This window comes from Hydra vulgaris, chromosome 01, assembly GCF_038396675.1.
Source record: "Hydra vulgaris chromosome 01, alternate assembly HydraT2T_AEP".
Lineage (NCBI taxonomy): Eukaryota > Metazoa > Cnidaria > Hydrozoa > Anthoathecata > Hydridae > Hydra > Hydra vulgaris.
Window position 1 is genome coordinate 9,870,005 of NC_088920.1, and position 20,699 is coordinate 9,890,703.

The window sequence follows — 20,699 nt, forward strand, 5'->3', positions numbered from 1 at the left end:
GATCACCTTGGGGGCCATAATTTTGGCCACACGACCACTTCCTTGCACTCTTTTGTGTCCAAAATCATTCCTAGCACGTTTGATTATATTATAGATGGTGCTTCTTGGAATTTATTCAGCATTAAAATGATCTAATGTTTTTGCCTTGCAATTTATTATTCAAATAGAACTCGTAAATCCGTTTTCCTATCCTTTTTGCTTGGGCATCATTAATATCTCAATTTTTATTATCTAAAAACAAGTAAATTAACTTATAGAGAATTAAATAAGCTTTAAAATGGATATAAGATTGAAAAATGAAAAATTACCTTGTGGCATAAAAAAGTCAATTAAAGTTAGTCCGGATTTTTAGTAACACGTCACCCGTCAAACCAAGAAAAACCCCAGTAACCCGTCAAATCAAGAAAAAATCAAACCAAGAAAAACTTCGTAAATGTTCCAGAATTTGATTATATATGACTTAGCAGAACATTTGCTCAATATTTTTCAGCCAACCCAATATGTTTTTAAGGCTGGTGCTATAGGGTGTGACTCCCACCGCCCCTAAAAATTTTTTTATACCATCAGTAGGCAAAACGAGACCTCTAGCTGGCGAAATGGGAAACACACACAAATACACCCAACTTAACACCTTGCGCCGGACTGTATATTGTTTATGAAAAATAAATTTAAAAAAATATATATCTGCAAGATTAAAAAAAAAGAAAAAGAATGTTTTTTTTTTTTTGCAATAGATTTCAATAGTAAACAATAGAAATCAACATATCGACAGTCTCAAGCAAAAGTTATTTGTTACACTTTAAGATAGTCACAAAAAAATTTTTAATGTAAAAAATGCATCAGGCAGTCGATATACAAGTAGTAAGCATAAAAGTTACAAACATCGTTACTATGGTAACCACCATTGCCGACGGTTACCACCAGAAGCATGGTCGGACGGAATTTTGTTGCAAGGAATTACAAAAAGTAGTTGCGAAGAATTAACCAACAGAAATGAATCGTTAAAATATTATCAATTGTTTCTCACAATTTTACTTTACTCGATCGACAATCAATACAAATCATGACGTTTTTGGTTACGCACTGGTATGGCTTTCCGAACGGTATCCGATAATTCAGTGTCTATTAAAAAGATAAAACGAGTTAACAAATAAAAGCAAAAATTAGTTTACTAAAACTTGAAAAAAAAAACTTGAAACTTAAAAAAAAAATATTATAAAAATGACTGTTTAAATATTTTCTTAAGATACATCTACATTACACCCACTGTTCAGCTAAGGTTATGTTATTTCCTATATTAAGTCTATAAAGTCTCGATATTTTAGAATGCGTTCTGAGGTACAAAATAATTGGGAACCCTCACTGTACAGTGAGTGTGAAGTAGTTGTACAATGGGTGTAAAGTAGATGTATGTACTATTCTTACTACTACTACTACTACTACTACTACTACTACTACTACTACTACTACTACTACTACTACTACTACTACTACTACTACTACTACTACCTACTACTACAACTACTACTACTGCAACTACTACAAACAATATTCCTGCCACTACTACTACTAATACTATTTCTACTACTGCTGCTACTACTTTAATAAGGATAATTAAAAAAAAGTTATTTTGTAACTATCTTAAATTTTTAAAATTTTGTTTAAAATTTAAATTGACAATAATTTTTATTTTAACAGTAAGAATTAATAGAGTTATTCACGACACACTGAAACTTTTGGTTTTACATGGCAAATTTTTCATTTTAAGTTAAACTCCTATACCCTATTTATAAGTTATATTTTGAATTTACTTTTTTATGACAAGAAATTTCTGAAACAAGGCCTCGAAAATATTACTTCTGTCAAAACATTAAAAGAAATATAACTGAACAACTAAAATGAGACGCTGTAGAAGTATTTTTTAATGCAATTAACATTCAAGAAATATAACCTTTTAAGATTTAAGGTTTTAAAAATATTTGAATGTATCTGAATTGACTGGACTTTAAAAACAGAGCATTTTTTTTATCCTAAACCAACAAAATGATTTATTTGTTAAGCCAAATCTTTAACCTTTAACTTTTAATTTGTTTGTTAGCATTGAAATAGTAAAAGTTACTAAACAATGTTTTAAAATGTTTTATTATGCTGCAAAATGTTTCTTGATATTGTTTCATTTCAACCTTTTATATTTATTTTTATTGAAGCCAACTTGAATATGAATTTTCAGTTTGTATGATGAAATTTTAATGATGACAATAAATGAGTAATTATTGGAAAAAAAAAATTTTTTGACTTGAAAAAAAATCTCCAAGTTCATAAGTTTTAGTTACCAAATTAAAAACCATAATTCAAAATCTTATTAAAAACCATAATTCAAAATCTCATTAATTAAAAACCATAATTCAAGATCTTATCAACTAAAAACCAAAACTCAAAATATTATTAATTAAAAACCTTAATTCAAAATTAACTTCAGCGAAAAATATTTAAGTAATTTAACTTATTTCAAAAAATACCTATTTCTGCATAGATGATTTCTTCTACATGACCAGCCTCAGCAATTACCTCAGCCCTAAAAAATATTTTTTTAATTTTTAATACAAAGTATAATATACAATCTATAACTATATAAGAGAGGGTAATGAAGTAACTAATTTGGAAACTGCAACTTTGGATTTTTTGTATCTATAGAAACAGATAAAAGAATTATAATTTTTTGAATTGTAATCTTTAAGAAATTAAATTGATTTTCTTAAGATTCTTAAAAAAATAATAATAATAATAAATTGTGCAATGTAACGATAAAATAATAAAAACTTAAAAAATATAAAAACAATGTTCATAGAATTTAGGAACCCAATCAATATTAGTAGTATCATCTAGATTATTGGTCAGTAGTCATGTGAAATATAATGTTAAATGTGTTGTTGAATTTGTGCTGTTGGATACACTTAAAAAATAAAGGAGAGAGCAACAAAAAAAAAAAAAAAGAAGCTTTTTATCCACAAAAGTAAAAAGTGCAGAAAAAAGTTGTTTAAGTTTTCAAAAAAGTTTGAATATTTTAAGAACTGTTTCTAAAAAAAGGATTACATCTCAAAACAATGAGCTCAAGAGCTTTATCTCAAGAGTCACATGAGTCAAATAAAAAAGATTTGCAAATCCTAAAATCTCACTAAGAAAATCTGGAAATGGAAACATGTGATCAAAACCTAAAGTTTTTGTAAAAAATGCACAATCTTATTCACCTCCCAAGGTCAAGAAGGCCAATACTGTTAAGAACTTTTTTTTGTAACAGCCTTTTAACTTCTAAAAACTTCGACAAACAAGACTGTTGTGTGGAGAAACAAAATGAAATCATTATACCATGGATGTAGTGAGGATCAACTGGGAACTACTTGTTTATATCTCTACTGAGTGTTCTACCACTACAGCGTCCAGAGTTTGTCATTGAAAGTATTGTGCAAATTTATAAACTGAAATGATTTGATTTGTTTTTAATTAACTTTTAATAAACTGCTGAGTGCTTTTTATAAAAATTAAAAAAAAAAAAGAAACTTGTAAGTACCATGGATTGCAAACAGCACTGTATCCCCAAGCGATGTAGGATGCTGTCTCATCACGAGCTGGAGAACAAGTTGCTACATAGAGCTATAACCATAAAACAAAAACCATGACAAAATTTGTTAATAAAATCATTTAATATTTTTACATAAAATATATAAAGTATAGAAAAGTTACAGAAAAAAATTATGTAAAAAAATATAATGAAGTATCTTTTATATTAATAATATAAACAAAAACTAATTAAAAAGATTTGCAAAACCTGATGGTCCATAGCTCTAAAAAAAATATTACAAATATATATATATATATATATATATATATATATATATATACATATATATATATATATATATATATATATATATATATATATATGTATGTATGTATGTATGTATGTATGTATGTATGTATGTATGTATGTATGTATGTATGTATGTATGTATGTATGTGTGTGTATATGGGAGTGTGTATATTTATAAATATATATATATATAAATATATATATATATAAATATATATATATATAAATGTATATATATATATAAATATATATATATATATATATATATATATATATATATATATATATATATATATATATATATTGTGCCAAATAATAAAAAATACCCCATTGCTAATTGCACAGGCTAACAAGAGGCGGCCTGACAGCAATTTTAATGGCCTCATATGAATTAGTGCTTAAATTATTGGATATGATGATTGTTGTTAAAAATTCTTCTGAATCACATGTAAAAGATATTCATTTGTTGGTATTAGCAAAATTATCAAGTTAAAAATTAAAAAAATTATCAGTTAAGATAAGATAAGTGAACAAGTGATGATATTAGGATTTATTATTTTAGAATCAAAAAAAATTTATTTTTATAACTATATAGCTATTAAGGATTTTCATTTGTTAGTATTAGCAGAAAGGATAAGCTGTTTTTGATTTTCATTTGTATTAGCAGAAAAACCACATTACTAAGATTAGGTTTTAAGATTAGGTATTAAGATTTATTATTTTGGAATCGAAAGGAATTAATTTCTAGATTTATATACAGTAGCGGTCATAAGTATTTTACTATTATTTTTTTTAAACAATATTTAAACCATACTTTGTTTGTGGAGCTTACACCCATACAAATATAGTAGTTTTACACCAAAAAATGAAAAAATATCCCTATAGAAAAATTACCTAAACTTGTCAACTCAATATCTAAAAGATGGGCCTCTGTAATTACCTCAAAAGGCATGACCCTTGATAGTTACTTCATTTTTCGACTTTTTTTTTTCTTAAATATAACTGAAAGTAAAAATACTTTTGACCCGAGCAAAATTGAAAATAATTATTTAAAATAAAATAATGCAAAGCCCAAAAAAAATTTTATACTGTAGTAGAATGTCCTTAATGTACATATAATAAAACTTAAATAAATGACCTTCATCTACTGCCAATATATTTTTTTTTTTTATAAACTAGAAGTGTAAATACTTTTGAACGTTACTGTAGCTATTGGAAGGTCATTACTCAATATAGATTCATTAATAATTTACCTAAAACAGGTTGGACAGGGGAAGAAAAAGAAGAATTTTACATTATTCTTAGAAATATCTTGAAAAATAAAAGTAAATGACAAAGCTTATGGATCAAAAATGTGCACTTTAGTTTTTTGCATATAGATTTTTTGAGTGAGTACATGGTGGAAAAGGGTTTGGCTTTAGAAATATTGAAGAGGATATTTTGTTAGAATTGTCATATCATAGCAGAAAAGAGGAGATGTTACAAGTGGAAAGGGTTGGCTACTGCTTGGCTCAAAGCAATTAAAAACAAAATATATTTCATATTAGAATTAATAATATCATCAAGAGATAAAAAAAAATTACCTTGCTCTTTGAAGAAGTTGAAAGTGTTTTGGCCCAGTGGTCATATTAAAAGCAGCTGGATAAAGCAGTAGCTGGCAACCTAAAAATATTAGTACCGAAAACCTGAAAGTACTTAAACCTGAAAGTACTTGTAGATAATTTTTAATGATGTCAAAACAATGTTACCAAAAGAACTTAAATTAATATAAATTTATCAGATAAAACTAAAGTTACAATTGATTATTTATTAATTAAAAAATATAAAAATGCAGCAAAATACTATTTTTTAATTGAATCAAAATGTAAAAAATAGCATGTGGCTGTTTCTTCATCAATGATATTTTTTCTCAGCAAAAAGTCGATAAGTATATATTTTATATATATATAATATATATATATATATATATATATATATATATATATATATATATATATATATATATATATATAGTTTGTTGTATGTAAAGTTGGGTGGTATGGTAGTGGGTGGTATGTTTTGTCATCCCAATATCTTTAACTCTTTTTTACAATCTTTTATAATGTTAAGAAAAAATAAGGTATAAAGTGTGAAGTGTGAATTAAACTGCACATTATATAGTTACCATGTGAATAGCAATCATGTTTTTAGTTAATATTTTCCTGTTCATTACTTAATATTTTCCTGTTCATTACTTAATATTTACCTGTTCATTACTTAATATTTTCCTGTTTATTACTTAATATTTTTCAAGCTATTAGCAATTAATTTTGAGCAATTTAATTTGAGACAAATTTAAACAAGTGACATTTAAAAAAAAAAAATCTGTTTAAACTTAAAGATAATATTTGTAAGGCTCTTCATGTGAAAAAAAAACTTTGGTGAAAGAAATACCATAATACTATAGAAATTTTGACATATTGAAAAAAAAACTTTCAATATGTCCAAATAATATTACTCAACCGAAAATTTGAAAAAATGTATTGCTAAAAACTAGTTTTATCAGAAACTATAAGTTTTACTTAAAAAAAAAAATCAATAAACATAAAAATGGCAATAACTAGTTTGAGGACTAGGACTAGTTTAAGAATTGCTCTTTATATATATTCTGTAATTTGTAATATACTCTGATTTATATATACTCTGTAATTTGTAATATACTCTGATTTATATATACTCTGTAATTTGTAATATACTCTGATTTATATATACTCTGTAATTTGTAATATACTCTGTAATTTGTAATATACTCTGATTTATAAAATGCTAAAATTACACTTTTTCAAACAGAGGGAAAAAAAAAAGTTTGATTTTTGTCATAAAAAGTGTCATACATAGATCCTGGTTAAATTACTGTCAATGTATACACGGAAGCCCCTTTAAATGCTATTTTAGAATGACACCAATAATGCTATGCACAATAAAATGCGAAATAAATAATAAAATAAGTATATCATACTACTCATTTAATGTTTCACAATTCTTTTCAGGCCTTTTGTTCTTCGTTAAAAAATTTTGTTTTAAATATATTCACAAATTTACATTTTCATTTTTTGTCTCATCGATATTAAACAGAATCATAATCCATAATATCATAATTTTTGTCTTATATAAATCATAATACAAGGATTATCGATATAAATCAGAACACAAGTATTACCACACAAATTTATAACAGTACAACAATAGATGCTTATATCTCTCAGATTTCTTGAAACTTTTGCAAACATATAAGCAACTTCACCCACAATATATTTATTCAGACAGCATTCCATAAAATCTTTTATATTTTTTTTCTTTAACACCAAAATTGATCAACACATTAAGTATAATTAAGAAAATATAAACAAATAAAAATAATAAATAAAACATGATTAAACTAAAAATAAATCACATTTAGTTTTTTATTTTTATAGATTTAGTTTTTTATTTTTATAGAAAACTTATTCATAATTTAATTTAAATAATACTAACTGCTTTTTTAATTGTTTAGCAAGAAAAAAAAAATCAAATAACCAACCCATTTAAACTTTCAAAAAGTATATAATTAAAAAACAAACCTTCATCTGAGTATTTGGAAGACATTTCTGGAAACCGAATATCGTAGCATATCCCAAGTCCAACTTTCAAAGCATCTTTAAAGAAATTGAAATGCAATTTAATACACAAATAATTCAACATGTTGAATAATCTTTTTTTTAAGACACTTAATATATAATATATAAATATAATAAATATAATCAATATACAATATTAACTTGCACTTTGATGTCAGATGAGTTAGTAAAATTAAAAATGAAAAAAATTCAAACTTTTTATCACGCTTTACTTGATTATTTATTATGCAAAATAAGTATGCTAAGCTATCTACTATGAACCATAATAACTGCCAGGTTTAAAGTCTCCCAACATTTAACTTTTTTTGTTATTAAGAAATAACATAAACATTGTAGTTAGAAATAAAACTTTTACACATTTAGACTTTGTACATGGTTGGAATTACTGAAGTTATATTTCACATAATTTTAAAAAGAAACAAAATTTATTACACGCCTTAACCATTTTTTTGCTTTAACATTGGGACAAACAATTGTTCTAAACAATTTATAAGCATATTGATTTTAAAGACACTTGATTAAGACTACCACAATAACTTTTTTTGTCTGTAGTTTCAGCAAAAAAAAAATTTGTTTCTGAGTAGCAATTGTGACTTTTTATCCTCTAAAAATATTTTTCCTTTTCTATTTTGGTTATTAGGATACTTGAAACAACTTGTTCTGCTTTTGTTGATCCCAATCCAAATGCTGCATTACCTAAATATTCAGAATATCCCCACAAAAGTGAATTATGCCTAATGAATAATCGTGGAGTTTATAACATTAATTTATAATCATGAACTTTATAACAAATGCGACAAATAACAAATAAAATGGTTTGCTAAATTCTGATATTAGCTATTCCGAAAAAAAAAAAATTCATCAATTTAATGAAGCTGACTTTTTACCAATGCTTTTAAAACAAATGGCACATAAATTAACTTTTATTTGATAACACTTTAGTCATTGTGCACCAAAAAAGGTAATTTTATTGCACAAAAAAAAGGCAGTTTTTGAATGACAAACTGAAGTTATTTTGTTGAAAATGGAAATAAAAAATAAATCCATTTTTTTTGATTTTCATAATACTTCCACTTCACAGGAGGTTTTTACTAATCAAATACTTATTGTCATATAAGAAACTAAGTTTTTTTGTTTTGTTTTGTTTTGTTATTTACCTCCTCCAGGCCGAGAAGGCCACTACAAATGAGTAGACTACCTAATAGTGTTTATAACCCTCTCTTAATTCTATAACTCTGAAACACAAACCATGACGAACAAGGCCGCTGCGCAGAGAAACAAGTTGAGTATATATATATATATATATATATATATATATATATATATATATATATATATATATATATATATATATTAAAAAGTATATATATTAAAAAAAAGTGTGGATTTTTCAAACCTGGCGATTACTGAGATTTACTGGCATTCAGCATAAAAAAAGAACATCTATAAATATTTTTAACTAACAATAATAAGAAAAAGTACATTCAATTCACTCAAAATGGATTATGCAAGAAGAAAGATTTTATTTTAAAAATTATGTTGTAAAAGTAAATAACAGATTTAAAAACGAAGAACTAGATATAATAATAATCATTAATTTAGAATTTACAACCAATCATGAAAAATTTCTCTAGACATCAGAGATCATTAAAAGAGATTCAGATTTGCAAGATGTTTGAATTTAGAATTTTAGCATTTTAAAGATATTGTCATGCAAGACCTAAAGAAAAAACATGAAAAATTAAGTTTAAAAATTAATGTTTAAAAAAGGTTATGGGAGTACTGTGTAATACTTTATTGTATTCCCACCAATTTTACGGTGCACACACGGTTTGAAATAAAGAACTAAAACTATTACTTGTATTTCAATCAATTTGTTATAATTTTAAATTAATTTATAAATGATCAAATTTACATAATTTTTTTTATCCCTAAAAAACACATTTTTCAAACTTAAAAAAAACCTGTGAAATTATTTTTAATTCCAACTTTATTTTTCAACCCATTTCAAATTAGTTGCTCTAATAGCAATTTCTTTAACACAATGATCAACAATTGCAATTCAGCTGTCTTTACTCACATTTCAGAACTATTATTAAAATGAAATTGATTTTTATCTCTTGGTTTTGAACCTTTTTTCTATTGGATGTAGTGATCAACCGAAATTTTGTTACAGTATTGGTTTCCGCCGAAATTTCAATTTTAACCGATACCAAAATTTTGGTTTCTGTACTTTTTATGAATTGGGCAAAAATTTCAGTTGAAAAACATACTGAAAACTGAAAAAGGTTTTTAAGATTTTAAATTTTATCTAATTTAGAAAAATTTTTATTTTTGAGAACTTTCACAAAATATTTTGAAAATTTGCACTAAAGTTTTAAAAGTTACCAAAAATAACTTGAAAAATTCTTGTTTCACATAGAAAATCAAAATAGGTTGTTAACTTTTGCTATTAACTTACAACACCAACTTAAATCTGTTAAATCTCAATTAGTGAAACATGTGTAATTCTTACATAATACATGTATAAAAAAAGTATATAAAAATTTCTAATGAAATTAATCTTGACTAGCCGAAATGTCAGTATCGGTTTTGGTAAAATGTTTGCCGAAATGTCAGTTTTGGTTTCGGCACTGAACTAGAGTACCCGAAACTTTGGTTTAGGCTTTTTTTTCATTTCAATCTATCGTAATTGGATGTAACTTTCGGTTATTTTATGCTCATTTTTTCTGCTATCAAAGAAGTTGAATTAAATAGCATCTTTTATTTTTTCACCTAAACTTTTTCTTTTTAAGTGATAAACCTCATTTTATTGTGATCAATCAAAAATCAAATTTTTTTTTTTTAAATAGCTTATCTTGCAGAAGTGCCAAATTATAAGATATTTTGCAAATAATATATAATTTAATTATAAGATATTTTGCAAATAATATATAATTTAATTATAAGATATTTTGCAAATAATATAATAAGTGCCAAATTATAAGATATTTTGCAGCAATAGTGATTGCTGCTACTGTCAGATACTTCATAACTGTCAGATACTTCATAACTATCAGATACTTCATAGCTACTGCTAACATTAAGTGCCACTAGTCCAAAACTTTTAATTTTTATATTCAATCACACATTTTCAACCACGGAAAATAATGATGAAGATGATAATGATGATAAGGATGATTTTTGACATAAAGAATTCAACGCAAAAAAAAAGGCATTTTACTATGGGTTATGAAACTAATATACATTTATAATATATTATTCTATTCATTAGCTAGGCAAAACTGCCAATTTTTCAAAGTTCTAGCTAAGATTGCAGTAACCCCCACTACACAAACTGCATTTAGACTTAATATAGTTTATCCTAAACATTAACACAGTAACTGCACTGCACATACTGCATTTACACATAGCATGGTTTACTTACAACATTTAAGCTTAGTAGATGCGAAAGGCTGATGTGAAGCAACAAAAGTTGAATTTACATTTTTTTACGCTTTTATTTAATGGCTTTCTGCTAATTGTATTATTAATTTAATGGTTTTCTGCTAGTTGTATCGTTAATCCAATGGTTTTCTGCTAATTGTATTATTTAATTAATCCAATAGTTTTATGCTAATTGTATTATTAATCCAATGGTTTTATGCTAATTGTATTATGTAAACTTATTTTATACATGCAATGAGTGGTTAATTTAATATTTTTTCAAATCATTTAAAACATTTAGTAAAATAATAACTTAGTAAAAAGTTCTTGAAAGCGTGTTGAACAAGATAGCAATCCATTGTAAAACATAAAAATTACAGTACTAAGCTCAATGCACAGCAATAATTCATTGAAAATTAATTTTACAATTTTGACATTGAAATACTAAAAGAGTTGATGAACAAAAGAAAAGAATTTATAGCAAGAAGCAAATAACCTTTAAAATTGTAACCAAAAAAACAAAGGCTTTTATAAAATTACACTTATGATAAGCCTAACCCAAAAAATAGTAATATTCAAAGTTCTAAAGGTGTTACTGCACAAGAAAATGAATTTTTGCTTAATAAATCAGAGTACGCTCTTAACTTACAAAAGAGCATAAGAATAACCCAATAAAACCAAGATGATATACTATCAGTTTTAGATAAAAAGCGTGAAATTGTATGCCTAAATCACATAAACAAGAAGAGCAAACGGTTTAATATTGTGTATAAAAAGGAAAATAATTGTGACAAAATGAAATTAGTCCATTCAGTTAAACAAGTATCTTGTGAAAATGTTATCTGTTATTGTTGGAAAAAGTGTGGCCTGCATATTGATGGAGCAAGAAGTGTAAATTCAAACAAACTTGGGATTTTCAGTGGACTGAGAGTAGACATTATTTCTATGTGAGAAACTAGTCAAAATAAGAAGGGTTAAACATGATGATACAGAGAACAAAAACATTTCTATCAGATACCATCTAAAAGATGAGAGCGATGTACCACATAATAAATATATGAGCTTTTATCTTTAGCCTTAAGAAAATTAACCACAAATTTGTGCATAATTCTCACACCAGTACCCCTAAAAATGCCACAACTCCAGTTGTTGATAAAACAGGAAATCCGGCAATAAAAAACAAAAGACCTCATGACAAAATGATATATATAATATCACACTAAAGGAGCATGCTCTAAATGTGCAATACCTACCATGTAATGTTAGTTGTCCTTAAAAAAACTTGACTGTAATCACTGTTTGAAATTAATTAAAAATTAACTAAATATATACAATTAATTATTTATAGAAGCAATAGCAGTTTGCACAAATTTTTTGAGAAGAAAATGTCAGGAGTTGCTTTTGTGATGGCATGCAAAAAAAAATCATGCACCATGATTCGATACATTCTAAAATTTATATTTATTAAAGTTTTGATTATAATGCTTATCATAAAACATTTGCTCCAGTTGGCAATATAAAAATATAAACAATATAAAAACTTTAAAAAAAAAGTTAAATACAAAATTAAGACAAAGTTAGTATCAAATAAAACTTTTTTGCAAAATTCAACAAAAAATGTTAAGTTTACAAAACTCTGTAATATGAGAAACTGTTGATGATATTATAATAAATGTTGTTAATAATTCTGATTCTGATCTATTGATTAAAAAAGGAGTTTATGTTTTGTGAATTTATTGTAAATATTAAAAAAAAATTATTTAAAAAAAAATTATTGCCTAAACACAATTAGTGAGATTCAAAAAGAAATAGAGAGTGAGAGAGAAAAGAGAAATATGCTAAGTAAAAAGTATCATAGAGCTGTAAAAATAATTTCAGCAATTGATAATTCAATAAATAAAATTTATATCCTAATATTTTGTATAGATTTATGGAAAAAGCATCAACTGACAAAAAAAAAAATTTTTTTAATGGTCAACAAGATTTTTGATTGGTCAGCAAAGTATTTATTGTAATAAATAAACTATTTATGATATAAATTATAACAATGTATAAATTTACAACAAAACAAAATTTTTTTTACCAACATTAAATACTGTCAACTTGTTGCCGGGACTCAAAACATCTGATTCTTTAAACTTGATCCCCCCTGGAACATCAACATCAAACAAATGCACCTAAAACAAACTTAATTTAGTTTTTAAATTATTTTTAGATTTAAAAAATGTACATAAAACTAATAGTAGTTTTTATTTTATTTTATTTTAATTTTACGCAAAAATTTAATATTTATTAGAACTTTATTATTTTTTTTTCATTTGTTAATTTTTCGAAAGTTAAAATATTAAAACACTTGTTTTATAATTCTGATTTTTAAATTTATTCTTCTTTTAACTTAAGACAAAAAAAAACTTAAAAGTTTAAATAAGGAAGATTTTTTGTGTAACAAAAAATGACTTTCGTATTTATATTTTGACCAAATAACAAAAAATGACTTTTGTATAAATATTTTGGCCATATATTAAAAACAAAACATTAACAAAAATATTGTCTCGCTTTTAATTAGATTTCTTCTAATAAAGAAAAAAAAACATACATCTAGAATGGAATTTCTGCTTGCATAATTGAATATTTGCAAGAAACTGTTCAGATTAAAAACTAAATTTTTTATTCTTTTGAAGATAAAAATTTGCATTTTTACTGCAGGCAAGCAATATTTATGAATAATATAACAAATATCTTCTTGATCCATAGTTTAGTGATCAGGTTGCACTGAGTGCAAAAAAAGAAAAGGTTCATTAAACCAAGCTTCTGCATGTGGGCAAAGAATATAAACAAATATCTTCTTGATCCATAGTTTAGTGATCAGGGTGCACTGAGTGCAAAAAAAGAAAAGTTTCATTAAACCAAGCTTCTGCATGTGGGCAAAGAATATAAACAAATATCTTCTTGATCCATAGTTTAGTGATCAGGGTGCACTGAGTGCAAAAAAAGAAAAGGTTTATTAAACCAAGCTTCTGCATGTGGGCAATTATATGAATAAAAATTATTTATAATGAATTCTACTTTTTTACTCTGGATACTAACTGACCTTTGATCACTTTCTTTAACTCCTCAAATAACTTAATAATAGTAATAAATCATTAATATTATTAAATTAAAACCCAAAGATGATAAGATTATTCCACAAACAAGGACAAATAAGAAGTTTATAAAGAAACATAACTTTTTTTAGAAATTAGGAGTAAGCAAGATAAAGAGAGACAACTTTGTAATGGATTTGTATATGAAGTTTTTAGTCTCTACTAACTAAAACAATTACTAAAAGTAGAAAGTGAAAAGTAGAAAATCTAGAAGTAGAAAAATGAAAACACTTTAATAGAGTTTTCTACTAAAAGACTCAGTAAAAGTGCTGCCATTTATCAATATAGAAATATGAACAACATTGCAAAAATTATTTACAGTAAAAAACTGAGATTTTTTTACATTAAAAATTCAACAGCCATTTCAAGCCCAAAGCTGATACAGTAGAGAGGTCACACTTGAGATCAGCTAAGTGTTATAAGTAATCAAATGCAAGATTAATAAAGATCATTAATATAGATGAGAAACAATACATGGTCAAAGATAGCAACCCAAAAGTTACTAGAAACAAAGAAAAGTGTTTTACTTCATGTACAACTTTAATGTTCCAATTAGGTGGAAATGATTCAATGTATTTAAAAACTTTTACCAGATAAAAACCTTATGAAGAAGTCCAACATGTCAGACTTTATTGAAAGCTTTTGATAATTCAGGAGCAACACACTCACAGCCTCTATCTAATGCATAATGGAACCTTTTTCTCATTAAAGTTATAAGGTCAGCTATAGAACAAAATAATTGAGAGCAAAGATTGCCAGAGAATTATTAGACTCAAGATGAGATTTTAGATTTTGCCGATTTCGCAAAAATTAGATTTTGTTGATTTAAGATTTAAAGACCTTGCAAATAGAGACTGATTGAAAAATAGTTAGAGAGGTCAGAGTACTCTCCAGAGTTTTTAAAGATTGGAACCACAAATGCAATTTTTCAGTAGGCAAGAAAACAAGATTCCATACTCAATTCAATGTTTTTTGCACTTGTTGAACTGTTTAGAGAGTATTTATGAGAAAGTTCTGAAAAATCATTTTGTAAAACTATGGCTGGAATGTTGTCTGAAGCACAAGCTATAGATTTGTTTAATTTAAAATAACTTTCTAGCAATTAAAGCGAGGGTTTAACGTATTTTTCTGAGATGACGGGAAAGGCGAGGTCGTTAGATTTGAAATATAAATCAGAGGAAAAGTTTTTTGTCATTTCTTGGAAGAGGTAATAAGATCAGGCCTGTAAATTAGAGATGGAATATTAGATTTTACTGTTGAATATTTTTCAAAATTTTCATATTTTGAATTTTTGTATTTAGAACCTAATTTCTGAGATAAAACATAAGATTTAGTAACTTGGAAATAATGGATCTTTGCATCAGACACCACTTTTTGATTTCTTGCAATTATAAAAAGATGTGTGCTTTTATGAGAGTTGATCAAATGAATGTAAGAAAAAGATATGTATAGAAATAGTAGCTGCAACAGAGTGAGGTTTTGTTTAAAATTAACAAGGAATAATAGATTCCAAGCCTGCCTGAATCATTTGATCAAAAGTAAGATTGAAAAGAGTGAAATTTTGAAAAGGAGGAGAACAATAAAAAACAAATAGAAAATTAATTAAAATAAGTAAATAAAAAACAAAAAGAAAATGAAAAGGTGCTAAGGAAAAGCATATAAAAGAATTGTCAGAGGATCCAAACTTGATTTTGCAACAAATAGGAGAACTGATACATAAGTGTATGCCAAGGTCAAGCATGTGACTATTGAAGTCATTTTGGAATCAAAGAATAATAGCCATCAACTATCACCAAAAGCAATAAGATCTTGATAAACTTTTAAGAGAAAAGATTTTTATTAAAAGATTTAACTTAATTATAAAGAGTGCATGACACCCTAACAACAAGCTATGCAGTTATCTTAAAATCCACTAAACAACTTAAAGTCATAACAAATAATATATTATGTAGCCTCTACAATGCATATCAAAAGCTTTATCAAGCATACCACCCATGTGTAACACTCCACTGTTAATATCTAGATATTTTACAGCAGTTGATAAGAACAGTGTTTCTGAGAGAGAAGAATTTGAGAAAAAGTTTCATAGTAAGATTGAGATAACTCTTAAATTGAAGTTATTGAAACTATTGAATTAATTGAATAACTGATTAATGAAGATAATTAATTAAATTGAATTACTCAAAACTAGGATTTTTGGGAAGTATAAAAAACTACATTGTTAAAGTAATATAAATGCGCTGTTGCAGATACTACTTCAAACATTGACGAATGAAAGTCGTATAACAAATAGAAAGCTTTTATAAACAGAATCTTCCACAATTTTCAAATTTCAAGATCACTCTCGCAGCCCTGACCCCGAGCGCACTTAATAGCACTCGATGACAACATATTATAATTTTACGAGTGTGATAAAACACGCTTGGCAATTTTCTTCATCACAAGCCCTGTATGTATATATATATATATATATATATATATATATATATATATATATATATATATATATATATATATATATATATATATATTACATATAGTTCTAGAAAATAAGTCATTTATAGTAAACATAAAACAATGAAATTAATTTGAAAAATGTTTTACTTTTCGATGTTTAGCAACTAGATCTCCATTAGGCCCATAAACTAAAGATGTGTTGTATAAATGATCATTGTCTCTTTCAGGTATAGAACCTCCACATAAATATATGGAATGATCTTTGGCTATAGTAGATAGCATTTGACTGGTTTCACCAGGAATCATTTCAGCATATGATGGAAAGTGTTGTATCCCATAGGGAGAGTTAAAACACTCCTAAAATTTAAAGAAAATATTAAATAAGTTAGTTTTTTTAATAGTTTATTATTTTTATTACTAATATTGTTATAACTACTATTATTATTATTATTATTATTATCATTATTGTTATTGTTGTTGTTGTTATTATTGTTATTATTATTATTATTATTATTATTATCATTATTATTATTATTATTATTATTATTATTATTATTATTATTATTATTATTATTATTATTATTATTATTATTATATTATTACTATTACTATTATTAAATTTTTTATTATTACTTTTATGAAAAACCTGTTTTTTTAAATATTCATTCATTTAAACATTTTAAATATATTTAACTTTTTTTATATAAAGATTTTAAATACTCATTAATATTAAAATAAAGCTTGATTTGTGACTTATTATGAGTTAAACTTATTTAAACAAATTTATTCCAAACAAGTGGCTGCAAGCAACACTAAATAAGTTAGGAGTTTACAAAAAACAAAGAAGAGAGTTAACGAACAAAAAGGTTGACAAAAGACTTTAAAATGTATGAATCAAGAAAACATGGGATGATGGGAGAAGGTTGACAAAAGACTTTAAAATGTATGAATCAAGAAATGATTCAAGATGTTGGTAGAGAATTTCAAAGTACCAGTATCCGAGGAAATAAAACTGATTAAATAAAAATTTTTGAGCATGAGGAAAGAGTTACAGTAAAAGGATGCAAATTGGCTGAACGAAATGCAAGTCATACAAAAATGAGTTTTGGTTGATAAAACAAGTGATCATAGTTTGTTTTGAAAGTCAGTATGTTAGTATAGAAAAGTGATAATAATAAAAGGCTTTGGTGTTAAGCAAAACCTTTTTACAATTGTTTCTAGCAATAGTAAAAACTGAGAGAGGGTTGTAACAACAACTAAAGAAGCCTCCTTGACTGTAGTGGTCTTCCCGACCTTAGGGAGGTGAATTAACACTAAAAAAAAAAAAGCTCTCTTCATACGATGTATAAGGTAATATCTTTAAGATTATTGAATCCTTCCTTATCAATTGCGTGTAAATTTTAAAATCAACCAAATAAAAATTTTTATTGGTTAATTTTAAAATTAACATGTGTTTGTAAGGCCCTTTAGTAACATTTTAGAGATGCACAACATTTCTTATAATGCACATATTTCTTTAAGTTCCTGAAATTTTTTGTTTTTTGAATTTATATTTGAATTTCCACTATATTTTTTCTAGATGATTTTACTTCAATTAAAATTTGGAATTACTTATTTTGTTTGAACAAAGAATTCTGCTTGAACAAAGAATGAATCATAAAAGTTATAAGTGTGTTTTAAAAGTAATAACACTATTATAGTCTTAATGTAATTCAGTTAGTGACTAGAGTGCTATTAGAGTGCTTTTGTAGACATGTTTATTGTTTTGTTTTTTACAACTTTTTCGCTGACAAATTTAAGTTAATTTGCCTGTTAATTCAACCCTTTTCATATATCAAATCCATTACAAAATTTGCATATGCTAAGGTAAATGGTATAAGGTATATGGTATAAGGTATATGGTATAAGGTATATGGTATAAGGTATATGGTATAAGGTATATGGTATAAGGTATATGGTATAAGGTATATGGTATAAGGTGTATGGTATAAGGTATATGGTATAAGGTATATGGTATAAGGTATATGGTATAAGGTATATGGTATAAGGTATATGGTATAAGGTATATGGTATAAGGTATATGGTATAAGGTATATGGTATAAGGTATATGGTATAAGGTATATGTATCTCTTTATCGTGCCAGCCACGTGTCTGACCAAAAATGCATTACTGTGCATGATGCATAGGAGCATGATAATGAATTTCTAGGTTTCAGTGAACCATGCATATAAAGTAAAAAATATTTAGGTATCAGCAAAAAGTTAGAGAATGAAGTAGCACAATATTGAAAGAGTGTAAAATAAACATGCTGAATCATAAGTATTGGAGAAGTAGGATAATAGGAAACTGCCCAAGCTCTGCAAACATTAAAAACAATAAAATGGTTTATTTATTATATTACTTATATATTATCATATTATGCGTAAATTAGGAAAAGAATAAAATGAAGTGATTAAATTAACAAACTTTAAAACTTTCTTGATGCAAGCAGGTTGTTCTTTACTGATTGTAAACTTTTCAAAATATGTTATAATGTATAAAAATGTATGTAATTAGTGTAAATAACTGTATTATATATAAACTATTGTTGTGTTGCGACAGAAGGAACGTTATGGGTGCGTCATTTATTACATTGTATATAACGTTTATAATGTTTATTATACCCTCGGGGGTATTTGCAAATGTATTTATATTGAGTAAAGATATTCACGAACAGGGTGAGAAAAACAAACATAGAATTAATATTACAATGTAATAATGCATTTCCATCGCGTTTTTAAATTTTTGCCTTTTTGTTTACATTCATATTCAATAATGATTCTAACTGCAAATGATAATAGTTAATTTATCTTTACAGGGCCACAAACAATTTTAAATTAATAAAACAGAAATTTATGTTCATATATTATCAGAACTATATAAATATTATTTACGCAATATGTTATTATATATTAACGTTATATTAAATTAGACAAATATGCATTCACAAGTTATTATTAAAATTTGAATATTGAAATATTTAACCGGAAGACAAATCAATCGAGCATTCTTTGATGCTGCTTGTTTTATGAGTTCTTGAGCATGTGCAATATTCTTTGCCTTATCAGTTCCTACTTTCATTTGAATCATTGCTACCTTTATTTCTAAAAACCATTAAAAACAATTCCTTTTAAAAACTAATCACATTTTTATCAAATTGTCAACAGATTTTACAACATTTTTTTTGTGATTTTTTACACATAATTACTGAAAAGTAACTGCAAAAATTTTAGAGGAATTGTAATTACAGTAATAAACTATTGTTTCAATCATTTTATTGTGAGGTTAAAATCACTTAAAATCATTTAAAAAAAAACTTATAAACTTACTATGCATTGCCTTCATGCTTGGAATTCAGAAAAGTTTACACTTATAAAATCTCAGTCAAAAAAATTTGTACTTTCAAACAACAAGTTGTAAAATAATTTTCGAAGATTGCTTTATGAGAAAGGATTTCCGAACTGTCTTGGGGACTGTTCATATGGATAAAAAGCATACCGGTGTGAATTTTAATTCTTGTTTACAAACTAAATGGGTATAGAACATTTCAATCGTTCGAGACATTTTTAAGTCCCGCGATAACTGTTTACATACTTGGTCGAACAAATCAAACTTAAAAATAGACAATATGACGATCGAATTTCATAACAAAGTTGTCTAATCTAAACAAAGTAGAGTTCCTAAAATAATGCTTATCCCATTTGACAGGAGTCTCGATCATTTGTTATTAGAATTTTCCTGTTTAAAAATGTAATAATGCAAACATTGCAAATCACATACTGTAAATATTTTTACAAAGTCAAAGTATAAAACAAAACAAAATTAGTCAAATATTTGAAAAAAGGAAAAAATATCATTCGGAATATTTTCTTCAAAGTGTTTGCTTGAAAATATTTCTTTTGTATTCCACCATTCTATTGAGGGTTTCAAAGCTCTCACAATATTTATTGGGATTTTTTCATTCAAAACCTCCTTGGAAATTATCTTTTTAACGCTTTTTAAATTTATAAAACTTGTTCCACTACTACGTCATACCTGCTCGACATCATCAACAATAGAGTTTTATTTGGGATCGTTCAGTTGAGATCCAATAATATCATACGTTGTCT

At 25.8% G+C, this 20,699-nt stretch overlaps 1 protein-coding gene across 1 annotated transcript; it reads right to left on the bottom strand.

Annotated features, from left to right (window-relative positions):
- Window positions 1-757: 757 nt before the first annotated feature.
- On the bottom strand, window positions 758-20,252 carry LOC100202237 (omega-amidase NIT2). Its single transcript, XM_065787349.1, has 10 exons — window positions 19,920-20,252; window positions 19,576-19,694; window positions 16,698-16,907; window positions 13,034-13,127; window positions 7,468-7,542; window positions 5,452-5,530; window positions 3,827-3,842; window positions 3,569-3,651; window positions 2,520-2,575; window positions 758-1,122 (listed from the first exon to the last, which is right to left on the bottom strand). Exons 1-10 carry the CDS (start codon window positions 19,933-19,935, stop codon window positions 1,052-1,054), a joined length of 819 nt encoding a protein of 272 aa, XP_065643421.1. The 5' UTR covers window positions 19,936-20,252; the 3' UTR covers window positions 758-1,051.
- Between the last annotated feature and the right edge of the window lie 447 nt (window positions 20,253-20,699).

Bases quoted from the DNA above. Each gene is read 5' to 3' on its own strand.
- LOC100202237 (XM_065787349.1), bottom strand. The intron at 13,128-16,697 runs GTAAAACATTTT...AGTTTGTTTTAG, and splicing joins TAGTTGCTAAACATCGAAAA to GTGCATTTGTTTGATGTTGA. The intron at 5,531-7,467 runs GTTTGTTTTTTA...TAATATTTTTAG, and splicing joins TTCCAAATACTCAGATGAAG to GTTGCCAGCTACTGCTTTAT.